This window comes from Gobio gobio (genome assembly GCF_949357685.1).
Source record: "Gobio gobio genome assembly, chromosome: 21".
Lineage (NCBI taxonomy): Eukaryota > Metazoa > Chordata > Actinopteri > Cypriniformes > Gobionidae > Gobio > Gobio gobio.
The window spans coordinates 23952790-23967860 of NC_137117.1; the positions used below are offsets into that span (position 1 = coordinate 23952790).

General features: G+C 37.3%; 1 protein-coding gene across 6 annotated transcripts in view; it reads right to left on the bottom strand.

Moving 5' to 3' along the window:
• Nucleotides 1-15071, bottom strand: part of fmnl3 (formin-like 3) — a 53997-nt gene that overhangs the window by 7467 nt on the left and 31459 nt on the right. For 3 of the 6 annotated variants that reach the window (XM_079803377.1, XM_079803378.1, XM_079803379.1), the window contains exons 5-24: nt 13985-14068; nt 13173-13307; nt 11450-11558; nt 11139-11215; nt 9611-9704; nt 8699-8773; nt 8502-8612; nt 8157-8306; nt 6553-6654; nt 5229-5583; nt 4262-4345; nt 3982-4106; nt 3685-3887; nt 3358-3592; nt 3015-3083; nt 2841-2921; nt 2629-2758; nt 1234-1394; nt 1048-1149; nt 221-313 (exon numbers count right to left, since the gene is read on the bottom strand). In XM_079803377.1, coding sequence (XP_079659503.1) covers nt 221-313; nt 1048-1149; nt 1234-1394; nt 2629-2758; nt 2841-2921; nt 3015-3083; nt 3358-3592; nt 3685-3887; nt 3982-4106; nt 4262-4345; nt 5229-5583; nt 6553-6654; nt 8157-8306; nt 8502-8612; nt 8699-8773; nt 9611-9704; nt 11139-11215; nt 11450-11558; nt 13173-13307; nt 13985-14068 — 2575 coding nt within the window. The remainder of the gene's footprint in view (nt 1-220; nt 314-1047; nt 1150-1233; nt 1395-2628; nt 2759-2840; nt 2922-3014; nt 3084-3357; nt 3593-3684; nt 3888-3981; nt 4107-4261; nt 4346-5228; nt 5584-6552; nt 6655-8156; nt 8307-8501; nt 8613-8698; nt 8774-9610; nt 9705-11138; nt 11216-11449; nt 11559-13172; nt 13308-13984; nt 14069-15071) is intronic. The other 3 variants (XM_079803380.1, XM_079803381.1, XM_079803382.1) reach the window with 1 other exon arrangement.

Below are 15071 nucleotides of genomic sequence, written 5' to 3' on the forward strand. Positions count from 1 at the left end.
TAGTAACAATGAGCAATACATTTGTTACAGTATTTTTTTTAAATCTTTATTACCATTAGTTAATAAGAAATACAGCTGTTCATTGTTAGTTCATGTTATCTCAGGTCCATTAAATAATATTAACAGATACAGCTTAATTATATTTTTGAATTTAATGTTGAAAATATCCTTAAAGGGAATTTTCAATTTCAATATTTTTTTGCATGGTCTTAGATTTCACCTTGGGGTCTTGCTGTTTGGCCTCCTGTGCTAGTAGTTTTTCTCTCATGGCTTCCTCTTGCTTCTTCTTCAGTTCGTTTTCCTCCATAGCCTCCTGCAGAAAACAACAGTTCCGGTAGAGGGTTAAGTGTGATCCGGGCCCTGACACTGCACAAAACACAGGCTACGACCTCACATCTAAACAATCACAGCAACCTCTGAGAAGGGATATGAATATGGACGCACACAAACACAGAGATCTCGGCGCTTTTTGCGGTTCCTCATGTAGACTCATAAATCCACCAGCAGAACAATGTGAGGAAGAGGTGTGTGTATGTGTGTGTGTCCGGGTTAGAGGTGGTGAAGGCAAAGCCCAGTCTAAACACAGCAGCTGCTCTTAAATCTCAGCCCAGCTGCCCCTTCCTGTTATTCACCCTCTACTAACGTCTGCTACTCCACCCCAGCGCTCTGACGCTGACGCTTCAACAGGGAAGACACTAAAACTAGGATGGCCAACTGATATAAACACACATAGAAAGTGTGTGTCCATTCAGGGTTTGAACCTACAACCTTTCAGTTAGCAGGCCAGATCTTTCACCACATCATGTTTACTAAACATTCCAGATAGCAGATCATGTGGACGACTCCTTCCTGTCCTCAATGACTTGAAAGCAGGTCGGGGTCACCTTCCTCCCTGAGGCTTAGAAAATAAAAGTCTCTTCCTGACCTGATGGCTATACAGAGCCACAAATGTGTTTTCGTCTTGTCAAAATATGAAGATTCATTATTCTTTAGTGTGCTCTGCCGTGCCTAGAACCATTGAGTGAATAACTGAATAGATTTTAGTACCTTGTAGGCTCTGATGAACCGTACAAACACTGGGAAGAAGACAGAGGGCGGCGTGGTCTTAGAACTCTCCCCAAAGTAATGCACCACATTGTTGAAGGCCTCCTGTAAGTGGATACAATGTGAGATTTAAATAATATGCTACTGTTTAATTGCCAGAAAGTGTTTTGTAAAAGACAGAAAGGACACCTCAGCAGTCTTGGCGTCTTTCTGTATTTTGTCCAGCTGTGTATCGCTGGTCTGGTGGAAGCCCTTGAGTATGGCGTGGTCGTGCAGACTGCACTCTCTCCTGACCAGATCCATGCCCTTACCGAGCTCCTTAACATCCAACAGCACGTTCTCCAGGGAGACTGTAACCGAAGATTTGAAATGAATGTCGTTATTCATATAATTGCTGTATGGATTTTCCAGTTCATTTTTCATTATGAATCACCCAATCATAATCATACACACAACTTAAAAGGTATTTCCATAAACATTACATAGCATACTCAATGTTTGAAATGGTACCTATAGAAATGTAGTTGTCACTAAATGTTAATTTGTTAACATTAGTTAATGCGTTAGGTATCATTAACTGACAATTAAATATTACAGCATTTATCGATCTAGGTTACTGTTAACGTCTGTATATGCTAATGACATTTTAGGTTGCATAAATTATTTATTAAAATCAGTTACTGTATTATGAATGAACATGAATTACCAACCAGCAAAAATATATTTATAAATTAACATTAACCTAGATGAATACATTCTTTAAAAAATGTTTTTAATGCATTAAATAACTATTGGAAAACCACAATTCATTTAATTTATTCATCCACTACAATTCAAAAGTTTAGGGTCAGTAAGATTTTTTTTTAAAGAAATTAATACATTTATTCAGCAATATAAATTACTCAAAATACGCAGTAAATACATTTATAATGTACAAAAGTTTTCTATTTAAAACAAATACTGTTATTTTGAACCTTCTATTCATCAAATAATCCTGAAAAAAGTGTATCATGTTTCAACAAAAATATTTGTTGGCAGCAGATAAATTGTTGATAAATTGTTCTTGAGCACCAAATCAGCATATTAGACTGATTTCTGAAGGATCATGTGACACTGAAGACTGGAGTAATGATGCTGAAAATATAGCGTTGCCATCACAGGAATAAAATACATTTAGAAATATACTAAAATTGAAAAAAAGTTATTATAAATTGTAATAGTATTTTACAATATTACTGTGTTTATAGTTTTTTGATTAAATTAATGATCTTATGCTTGGTGAGCATAAGAGACTTCTTTAAAAACATTACAAAATACTGACCCCAAGCTTTTGAATGGTAGTGTATTTTTGACTATATTTAATAAATTCTTAAATAATTGATTTGAATTAGTGCTCTAATTTACCCCAATGCCTTCTAAATGGAGCCAAACAACATAAATAAATCATTTAGTTTGAAGTGTGTTCAATTTCTTTGAATTGCCTTTCTGTAAATTCCACTTCTTGTATTTCTAATTTAAATACAATTCAACATCCTATGGGGCGTGGTCAGTTCAATTCAAATTCCAACCCGGAAGGACACAGACCTGCTGCAGCTTTATCCACAAAGTGCAGTTCATTGTAGAAAGTAGCCAGTTCAGGATATTTCTCTTTGACGACCAGAGCAATGTAGTGGAGCAGTGTCATCTTCCGGTCAGTAGACTTAGTATCTAGCAGCTGAGAGAGCATTGTGTGTGAGAACAGCCCTGTTATTTAACTACACCATCATATAGAAAGCCACTTCTACAACTAAGCTCACCAGATCCAGGCTCTGAAGTTTGAAACCATACACCGAGCCTCTTTTACTACTGTTCATGTAGTTGCCCAGAGCAAGAATGATCTGTGTGGAAAAAAACAGACAGTTACGTATAACGCTAGACCAATTTCGGAAGATCTTGAGCCTTTCTAATGAACAAGACAAGTTGACATTTACTTCAAGAATCTTCTTTAACTTTGGAGAGGACTTCACTGAAGCTGATGCCGCGATGATGGCGTTGAGTTGCTGTGGATGTCAAATAGTTAAAGAGATGTCAGCGTCTAGATAAACATCTTTTGTTGGACCAGGAATAAAATGGTCAAACATACTTAACCACAAGCCTAACAACTCTAAAATCAGAGGGTAATGATAGGTTGATAAGTCTACACCTCAATTTAACCCCAAATTGTAAATACTTCCAGGAACAACAAGGATGTCAGAAATCACTGTGGGTTCTTCACTGAAAATCCATTAAAAAAAATTCCCAACTTTCCAATTGTTGACCATCATAGTTGCTCACCGGGGTCAGCATGTTGACATTATCACTGAAGTTGCCCACGAAAGTGATGATGTTCATTCTCTGAGTGAGCCGCTCAATCTTGCTGAAGAAGAGCATGAAGCGGTCTTCCTCAGCAAGCTGGTCCAGAGGTCTCCTCTCCCGCTCATACTGACGCATTAGTTTGCTCTCAGCCTCCGTGGGCAGAAACCGCATCAGGCATTCCACAAAGTCCACCGGCAGGGCCTTCAGATCAAACCTGCAACATGGACATTGCATCATATTCATTTCAGATGAGATTACTGAGAAGATGAAGACACGATATGACGGAAATCTTGAGTATATGCGTACGTTTGAATGGCTTTGCAAATCTCCTCTGTGGTCTTGTTGGCCTTGCGCAGAGTGATGGCCAAGTTCTTCGAGCGATTGGAATCAAGCAGCTGCACTTTATTGATGGCCTTCTGGGAAACCTTGCTCTTTGAGCATGACAGATCCACCACAGGACCCTGGGCTTTTGTCTTGAACAGCTCCTCAAACTTCTCCAGATCCAACTCCTACATGACAGAACAAATGCACTTGGGATGGGTGGAGAGTTTCTAGGAGCACACGCTGAAAATATGTGCAAATCTGATTCACACTAAATATCACCTCAAGCACACGCTCATCATCGATCTCGTTGAAGACGGTGCCATTGATCTGGTTGGGTTTCAGTGCAGTCCAGTTGAAGACAGGAAGGCGGAATTTGGTTTTTATGGGTTTCTTGATGCGTATGGCTATAAGAGATGAAGAAACATAAGGGTCAGACAATAAATGTGTATATACTTGCGTATGACAATATCCTGAGAGTACTTTGTCACTCACTTTGATTTTTTGTTGTCAACAAATTGGATATCTGAATATCTTATTTCTATTTTTAATTATGTATTACCTGATAAGCCAATGCTAAGGATGACTGATGGTGACGGTCCGGGCAAAGGTGGAGGAGGTGGAGGAGGAATAGGAACAAACTCGACTATAAAACAAGAGAGATGTAATAAATTAGCATGTGTTTAAACTGTTCCTAAACAGTCAGAAGCTTAATGGATATTTCGTTAGTTCAAGTCCAGCTGCTTCCTCAGCAAAAAAAAGCTCCTTAGCTAAAGGAAACACCCTTAGCTTTTCCTTTTCCTGATAAACGTGCAACGACTTGTACATTTGAAAGTTCTGTTGCTCAGAAGGGAAAAGTGTGTACAGCTTTGCCTTGGTTTGCTTTTTATCTTACTCTACAATAACTCTAATAAAGTTTTCATAATCTGGAGCTTCAAGGGAATCCCCACATATCCACTTTCCATTGCCAAATCGAAAATCGAAATATTTTCCCTGTCCGCCTAAAATGAAATATTTTCTTTCTCAAATATAATATATAATATTATGTTATTTTATTTATATACACTACCATTAAGTAAGGTTTTTTTAAGTAAGGATGAATTCAATTGAAAAGTGACAGTAATTAAAGTAATTTAAAAAAATGTAATAATACAAACTATTTCTATTTTTAAAAAATGCTATTTTTTAACTTTCTGTTTACATTACATTTTACATTAAAAATTACATTTAAAAATAATATTACTGTTTTTACTGTATCTTTGATCAAATAAATGCAGCCTTGGTGAGCATCTCTCTCTCTAATGGAAATTTTATACTGAAATTATACACAAGAGTAAAAATGCAGGGATTGTCATTCATAAAAATGTAAGTGTCTTTTGTCATATACAATCTGCAGATGGGGGACTTGAGTCTCCACGAGCATTCCCATGAAGTTTTTTGATATCTTATATAATAATGAATATACGTGACAAATGATAAAGTAAACTTCACATTCACCCTATTGTTTTTCCTGGCTATTCTGTGAGTACCTTCTGAAGGGAGTGGTGGGGCAGGTGGAGGTGGTGGTGGCGGTGGGGGTGGAGCAACAGCTTCATTAGGAGCGGGTGAAGTGACACCCTGACCTTCACTCCCACTCATGCTTGCAGTAAATGAGCCCAGGTCTCTCAGAGGAACTCCAGCTGCTGCTCCACTAACCAGTCCTCCTCCACCCAGAGCCTCAATGGCAATGTCCCCATCAGGCTGTTTGCGTAAACGGATGGTGCCCTGCTGCTCCAGCTCCAGCAGCCGCTTCTCGATGTTGTTGTGCCTTTGGAAGGCGGCGTCCTTCTCCTGGATCATTCGCCGCAGTGTGTGCACCTGTGTGCTGGCGGACTCATACGTCTCCTGGATAACCATAGGAAGGAAGAGAGTCAAGGATGTTGGGGTATATACGACAAATTAAAATTCCCGAACAAATACTATGGTGGATAGATGGTTGTCAGTCCTGTTTTGAGTGCTAAATATGGTTTTGTTCATGCATATTCTGTTTGGTTATGAGTGACAACTGCATTCTTCGACAGAATGACTCATAGTCCAATTTTGAGAGCGTGTTTGGATGATACTGTATGTGATACTGATTTATAAACATGGACTATTTTAACATTTTTTTGGGGTTCTCAGAAGTGAACGTTATCATAGTTAGGTAAAGTTCTGTAGTGAATGATGAACTGGAACTACAACAAATATATTTTTTTGCGTTCCCATTTGCCCCAATAGCAAAATAAAAATTCCAATATCCATGAAACAGCATTTCTATAACTTTCCAAAAGAGGATAAAATATCAAGATATTAAGTTGGTCAAAGGAGAGAAAAAATGTAAATTTGCCAATACAACTCTATCAATAAAATACTCAAGACAACTCCCTCAACCGTTGTATTAGAAACATTTTGTAAATGAACGCCAAGGTAATATAGCATAGTATAGTGTTATACAAATATAAAATAAAATAACAAAAATAAATAATTAAAAAAAATGAATTAAAAAAAAACTGTGCTAGATGTACACTGTTAATTGTAAACAAAGGTTATACTGTACTGAATGACTACCATAATTATTTGAATTGGTATTTCTTTGACAGTACTTCAAAGAATACCATAGTAGATCCAAAAAAACATGGTATTTTACTCTACATTTAGACATCTAGTAACCAGACAATGCAAAAGCAACAAAGGATTAATAACCAGTCCTTCCTAATAACATATTCTTCATTACATTTGTCATCACCATTCCTATTACTTATGTATATTGTACTTTTATTTATAAATAAATCATTATAGTGAAGATGATACAAGTGATTGAGAGTGTTTGCCTACCTTTATGACTGACAGTTCCTTGTCTTTGTGTAACAGCTGTTTCTCCAGGTCTGCAACCTTCATTATGGTCTCATTTTCAACATCTAAAAGCTTCTCTGTCACCTGGGACAAAAAGAAAGGGAGCATGTGAGAAAACATGACAGCGTGAGAGCTGACAAAACAAAAATGAGAGGAGAGCGAGAGGTAGTTCAGAGCATTGGTCCGATAAACATCTATCCCATACCCTTTTAAGCTTCCTTCTGAGTCGCTCACTCTTACAGATCAATAAAGAGAATATTTCCAGCAGCATGACACAGCAGATGAGGCAGCTTCACTTTCACTTTTGAAGTAGTGGAGATTACACACATAGTGGAATATTTGGGGAATTCTGTTGTCCACCCCCAGCAGGAGCAAAAGGATTGTTGTGTGATTCTCTGATCATTTCAAGACCTTTGCCATGAGCATAACTTAGCCCAGCAGAAAGGCCCACTACTGAGGCAAGATCAGAGGAACAATCTGAGGTTTGTTTTCACACTGCCTGCATACAAGATTTACAAGCCAGTATGTGCTAAACTAAGCACTTATAAGCCCAATCAGTCTGCAAGTCAGATAATAAATCATATTTTAAGATCCCTCTGCACCAAAAGTGAATGATTGAGCTGTATATGCTGCTGTGGGAGAATGCTAGGGAATATCTCTGAATTCCCTGAACTCTCAGTGAACTCTGATAAGGGTGAAGTCCCGAAGATATTGGAAGTGACAACATGACCAAATATATATATTACAGAAAATGTACATGGCAACTATGGAATTTTGTTTTACCAAATGTGAGTGATATAAGCAAATATTTATATTATTATGCTCATAAAAAATGTGATCGATAATGATATGTAATACACTATTATTCAAAAGTTTGGGGTCAGTAAGATTTTTTAACACTACAAAAAATGTTTCAACAAAAATATTAAATAGCAATGTTTTAAACATCGATAATAAAAAGAAATGTTTCTTGAGCACCTAATCAGCATATTAGAATGATTTCTGAAGGATCATGTGACACTGAAGACTGGAGTAATGATGCTAAAAAATTCGGCTTTGCATCACAGGATTACATTACATTTTAAAATATATTACAATAGTAAACAGCTATTGTAAAAATATTTGATCAAATATATCCAGCTTTCAAAAAAATCTAAACATATTACCAACCCTAAACCTTTCAATGGTCGTGTACATGTTTAAAGAAGTGATTAAAAACTACTGAATAAATAGTGCTGATTATGAATTTCCAAAGCAAATGTAGACCTATCACAAATCAAATTTGATAAATTTTAATCCGATTAATGTAAGCAATTTCTCATTTTAGTTTATATATTAAGGGTTTTTTTCTGGTTCTAAGGATTCTCCATCACATTAAATTTCTACCGGTAAATGTAACTAATATATTGCCAACCTTGTTGTACAGCAATTATCATTAGCTTTATTTGTGTTCGCAGTGCACAAAATTGGGATTCTTAAAAAAAGAAAAACACAAGACAGGGGTGCAGCTATTCTATTGCTATTCTAATTTTTTTTATAATAATAACATTTAGCAATAAGGAAAGGGAGTATCTAATGGTTCTTACATGTGACAAATGTTCTTCCAGCTCCTCCACTTTCTCCAGGGCCACATTCTTTGTTTCAGCGTCCTCCAACAGACCTCCAACATCAAACACGTTATCCAGGTAAGCCTGGATCTGCACCGACAACTTATCACTCTCTGTGTGCTTGGATTTCTGTGAGGAAACACAGGGGATTTCATGATGTTTTATCATGTGGTTACTCTTTAGAGTTGAAGAATATATTCAAAAGTCTGTTTGACTGAATTATTTAATAGTATTTCAAATAAAAAGATTTCTACGCAGTGAACATTTTCCTCGCCTATTTAAACACTGAATAAATTGAGAGTATTTTAAACATTGACTGAATACCTCCAGGAAGTCATCAAGCCCCAGCTTAGTGAACTCATATTGCAGATGTACACGGAAGTTCATGTCCTCCACCGAATGGACTACAATGTTGATGAACTGCATACAGGCCACCTGAGACACAAACACACAGTCAAACACATTCATGTCTCACACAAACAAACAGCTACAAAAATACAGAAGTGCTTGCATGCACCTACCATGAAGTCAATGTTCCCATCTTCACTACGGAAATACTCCATCAGCTTCTCAAAGCGGTGCTTCTCCTTACAAACCTGAAATCGCAGAAACAGTCAGTTTCAAGTGTCAGTTTTTAGTGTGATAGTTATAGCTCTTATATCCTTACAAATAAACATCCTACTTTGAATACTTTGAAAAAAAGGTTTTCTAGTTCTAGAAAGAGCAGAGTATGAGGTTATGGGGTTCAGATGAGATGTAACCTGATGGAGAATTCAGACCAGGACAAAGTCAGACTTCATTATAGACTTTATGGAAAAAGAAGGGGATCAAAATGGCAAAGGAGCAATGTTAGGCCTCACATTTCACCATGGAAGAATGGGAAACTTGTGCTGCTATTAACAATACTACTTACTTTTTAAAATGCTTCAATCAGCTTCTTGCTTGAGTTAATAATGCTCTGCTGAATTAAATGTGGAACGTTTAATTCATTAGACTAAATTCAAAGTTAGTTCAACCACAGAGTCTTTGAAGACTAGTTCTGCCAGTCTACAGACAGTATTTTATTTCAGTCTCTCACTGCTGTGTTGATTAGCTCTCCTACTTTCTCAGGATAGAGTTGGACAGTTACGGGGTAATTGGCCCGTTTCCGGTATTTAAATGACTAGGCAAACAAAACAGAGGTTGAGTGAACGGTTGAGTCTGCAGGCAATTCACTCCCCCCCAAAACACAGATCCTTATCAAAGATGTGGGTTTAATAAAACGACTGGCTTAAGATGTGGTGTTTTCCCACAAATGCATATGGGAAGCAAAGAATGGCCAGCTAATTGGCTTTGTGTGCACAAACTAAAACAAAACAACTTTTTGAACATTTAATATAACACATCTATGGTTTTTGTAATACACATGCAGGTGTATATATTGCAGGATCTACCTCTTTGAAGTTATCAAACGCTGAGAGGATGATTTCATGACCACCTCGCACCAAACACACAGCAGCCAGCAGCTCCAGGACCAGCGCCTTTGTTCTATAGGCAGAACAAAAGCTTCTGTGAGAATTCAACTGGACTAGAGCGGCAGAGCAGAACTCGCACAATAAGACGGGTAACATTACCAACTTGACAGATCATTACCCACCCACACCTGCTTAGATCTATCCTTCAGGGAGAACAGCAGCTTTGTGTCCATTGTTATATAATTTTCAAAATCAGAAACGTGATAGCGCACTTTCATCTTGAGCCTCTCATTGGGGTCACGTCTGATGCGGAGTATCAGTAATTGTAGGTGGGGTAATTTTTGCAGAGATTTTTTGAAATGACACAGTCCAAGAAAACCTTTACAGCTGTGATTGAGTGATAGATAGTGCACTGATTCATTGAGCTCAAGGAATGACGCTCTTCAACATGTAAGAAGGGCTGGGGGGGGTTTCCATGCTTCAGTCTGAACTGATCTAAGCTTTGACTACAAATGCACTTATTCAGACTGACACTAATCCGCTCTAAAGAGTTCATTCTTACCAAACAACTGCACAACTCTAATCCCCAACTTCACAGCGTAATGATAACTAAAGGCCACTGAAAGTATTGCATTAAACAGGCTCAACACTTAGTTACCTAGACCATAAAAAAATATCTAAATTTTGGTAAACGGTTGTAAAAATGTTATGGTAAAAACCTGTTAATTGGTTAACGTTAAGTTCACATACTCTATACAGTGAAAAAGTATAACAGATTTTCGTTTTACAGTGAAATACTCTTAAATGTACAGATTTTGGAAGTGAAAAAAAAGCCATCTTATAATTTAAAGTGAAAAATCGTAAATTGACATATTAAGTGGTTGTTTACACAAAAACAGAGCGCATTTTTTAATTCCACTGCGCCGCTTTTCCATTGTTTTTCTATGTAAACACGGACGTGACTGACTTCAGCGCACAAATCTTACGGCTTTTACAGCGCCTCGTTCGTGACACTTTCCAAAAACGAGGCGCTCCAGTTAAAAGTAGTAAAAAATGTGTCTCTAGACCTTGCATTTTTCAGTCCAGTGCAATTCGTCTTGAGCTTTAAAAGCAAAAACATGTTCTGTGTAAATGGCCCTTAAAATTGTTAAACAGAGCCTTCATTCTTACCTTATATTCTTATTGTTAAAAACTTGTCTTATAACTTAACTTATTTTTATGGTAAATGATTGGGGGGGGGGGGGGTTACCATACATTTCACAGATTTTTTTACAGTGTTTCTAAGGGGCCGTCCACACAGAATTTCCATTCCACTGTGCTGCTTTTCCATTGTTTTTCTATGCAAACATGGACACGACTGACTTAAGTTAAAAATAGTTTTAAAAAAATGTGTCTCTAAACCTTGCTTTTCCCCCATTTCATTGCCCTGATTCTCGCTTCTTTAAACGCAAAAACATGTTTGGTATAAATGTCCCTTAAAACTGTTAAACAATGCCTTAATTCTTACCTTGAGTTCTTATTGTTCAAACTCAGGGCGATTTCGTTGACCGCATGCGCGTGAGACATGACAAGGTTGAAGCCATACTAGGGTGAGAAAGGAAAAAGCAATGTGGTTTGAGTATGAAAACATTTACCCCAATGCAATGGTTATTCAATAAAGATGTTTGTAAATTGGACAGACACTGATATGAAAAAATAATCTGGAGGGTAACAGGTTATTTTTTTGTGTTTGACAAGTTTCCGTACTACTTTAAGAAGTACAGCTTCAGAACAGGCAGACATCCCTGAGGTGACCAATCAGGTCTGTGTATCCTGTACCTGATAGTTCATGATTGCTCTGAGGCACATGATGCACACGTGCACGTCATCCTTTTGACTGACTAATCTGGAGTTCTTGATGGTTTTGCTGTTGGCCGTTGAGCCATAGCTGTAATAAAAGGATAAAATTAGTAGTTTACAAGAGCTGTGTTTGATTTGATAGAACACACACACAAACAATCACTCATACATGCCACATAAAGAAATACTTTCATTCACGTGAGTTGTCTACCCTCAGGAAGTGCGGCTTTGGCTCAGTGGGCAAAATAATGCACGCATGTGACTCCTAGTTTCGGTGCAAAAGCACTGATGCTCCTATCATAGCATGAGCACACTTATAACCAGTGAAGTGAGACAGGAAGCTAACCGTGACAAGTCAGGAACAACAGTTGACACTTTCCTCAAATAGGGTTACTCATAAAACAATGCAAACAGACACATGTTTTTAATGTGAAAACTATTATATTTATTATAGTTATTATAATTATTATATTATTATAGTTAACCTAGGATAAGTAGCTAAAACACATTAAATGGTTGTATTAAAATGGTTGTATGTATTAAAAATATTGCATATGTGTATCATATTTGATCAGATCAGGCCTTTATGGCTTACAATGATACAGGAGAATTTGGAGCTCATTCTCGAGAAGGGGGTTGCTGATATTTATATGACCAAAATGTAGATGAAATTCTGATAGCTTGTAATGTAAATCAATAAGATCTTTAAAAAAGTATAGCAGACTAATCAAAATGCATATGAATAGTTGTCTGGCTATCACCAGACCAAGCTCAATTTAAGTTTGAACATTGGTCTGGGGAGTCTGCTATGTATTTTATGTATCTATGTAGCTATGTATCTTCTCTATCCGTCATTGTGTTAAACCTGCCAATAGTGTGCCAGGTGGATAAGCCAGTCTGTGATTGGTTCCCACAAAAGTGTAACAGAAGCAGTAGAAATGAATGTACAGGTTTCCAGACTGAGTTGCAGGGCGAAATCAAATCGCCGGCAGATCAGGCTGGGTTTACCCAGTCTATATGAATAGCACTTATCACTCTATAGCTCCCAATAATATATCTTATTAAGAAGATATTTAAATGCTTATTTTTATTATCAAATGATCTGTACAAAATCATTTTAAATTTGGATTTAAAAATTACTTTTCTCAAGAAATTACGTATGGATAATCATGTAAACCCAAGTTGCTTCAGTCCAGTAAGTGTTCATCTTAAAGTATTACTAACATTATAAAAGATTAACAGATATTCTTATAAAAATCAGTAAAGATTTCACAGCAAAAACACATATACCATGACCTGAAGGTGGATGTTTTTTTTAATGATACTAAAAGGCCTTTTTACTTGTTAAAAAAAGTATAAGGACATCAAGGACATGACAGAAGGCATGTAGTAGATTAAGTTTTGATCATGTTGATCATTTAGAAGCCAAAGAAATTTGCATTTGAAATATGATAAGTAACTTTATAGTGTTATTTCTTAAGGACTTTGAGGCATTTTTTTTACCCTGTTCTTGGAAAGTGCCAGTTCTTCAAATTTCTTTCAAAAAACAAAACAAAAAAAACAGCGCATTAACTATTTCTATTTAATCAGTTGTGATTGGCTAGCAGCCTGAACCAAACCAATGCAAGTTATCACATAAGCGAACATACAGTCATTTCAAAGCGAGGTCGAGCGTAGCAAGCACAAGCAGGCCAGTACATACCGGAGGACGGATTGCCGCGCAGAGCGCACCAGTGTATTGCAGCCATTCTGGTGCAGATCCTCGATGGACCTGCTCCAGGACTTAGCCTTGTCCAGCGAAAAGTCCTCGCCATTCTCCAGCCCTTCAAAATCCAACCTGAGCCGCATACACAGGGAACCGCACATAAGGAGAGCAGGGGGTAAGGGTGGGGAGGGTTAGCAACAGAGCTCAGCACCCAGCAAGCAATTTTGCTATTAAACAATGTCTCATCGCCGTCCAAACACAGCCCTGACGTCTAGGCTACAACAAATAATTTGTGCTGTTAGTGAAAATGTAATAGACGTCTAACCATAGCCCAAGAATAGACTAGTCATCTAGAACATGAACATGTCAAAGAAATGAAACCAAACACCTTGTAATCACTGTTGACTTCACTTATTTTACTTACTTTATCTCACAAGTTATTTAGGCAAAAATGACATTTAACCAAATTCAAGGTTATTTTGGCTAGAAGTGGGTTACTCATAGACGGACTATATCGGCCTATAGTTAACTGAGATGGTGAAATGACAGCTATTGCTTGCTGGGTAACAGGGGGTCCAGGGTTTTGCAGAGAGCCACACAGGACCATCCAAGCACATTATAGCAGGGCATAACAAAGCACAAAACAAAATGCAGTGCACCTACAACGAGGCATCAGGCTCCCTCATAATCATTATGTTTTTATCTACAGCGGAAACCTGTCTTCTTGTAATCTTTTAAATGTCCTAAAGATGGTGAATGGATTGGCGTGTTGTGAAGTTGACTGTGGTTGGTTGTTTTTAGGGTCTTACATGACGGCACACTGGGCAAAGGAGAGATACTCCACCAGGATGTCCAGGCCTCTGTTCTCATCGTTGAGGAATTCACGAACCCACCTGCCACATTAAAAACACAGCTGATGTTAACATCCTACTGAAATCAAACACTCTATATACACTACTATTCAAAGGTTTGGGGTCAGTAAGAAATATATACATTTATTCAGCAAGGATCCAATAAAATTGATCAAAAGTGATAGTAAAGACATTTATAATAATACAAAAGATTTATATTTCAAATACATGCTGTTCTTTTGAACTTTCTATCCATCAAACAATCCTGAAAAAATTTCTTGCTGTTTACACAAAAATATTAAGGGGCATAATCGTTTTCAACATTGATAATAATAAGAAATGTTTTGTTTTCACAGACCCCAAACTTTTGAATGATTGTGTACATCTATCAACAACAACAATCAGATCAGATTAACAAAGACTAAAAATATGTGAAAATATGAAAGGCAGAGACAAAGAGTGAAGAAATAAAACTTCTTTTTCTAGACTGTCAACGTGACATCAAACTTAAACCTCAGGCTGACAAGTGAACATGGGCTTATTGCTAATGAGTGTTGATTAATGTTGAATATCCTATTGCATTAAATACATCATATTATAGAAGTAGCAAATGTTGTTTAATGTTGACTTTAAAATCAAGACATTTTCAGCCTCAAGGCAGCCTTGAGTAGACTGGTTTGGCAAGACTAAGATGGAAAGTCCAGAATAGAGGCTAGTTTTAGATTTCCTTCATTTAGCTCCAGATTTCTGGGAGAGAAGCTCAAAGCAAGAGGAATTCCCACCATGCAGAGCAAAGGAACGTGGAGATCATAGCTTGAGAGAGGAGGTTAAATCCCTGACAGTGGGAGTGTTTAGACTGCCTCCCCTGTGCAAACATTCACTTATATATACACATGCATTCTTCTTTTTTTCTGCCAGTCTCTCATTTTCATTCTTATTTTACCTCTCAAACACAAACTGTAATGATTACAGTAGTTGAAATCTATCACTATTGTTAAATGGCCATGGGTGCGTCAGAAAAAAGCCTCCCAAAAGAGCACAAGAA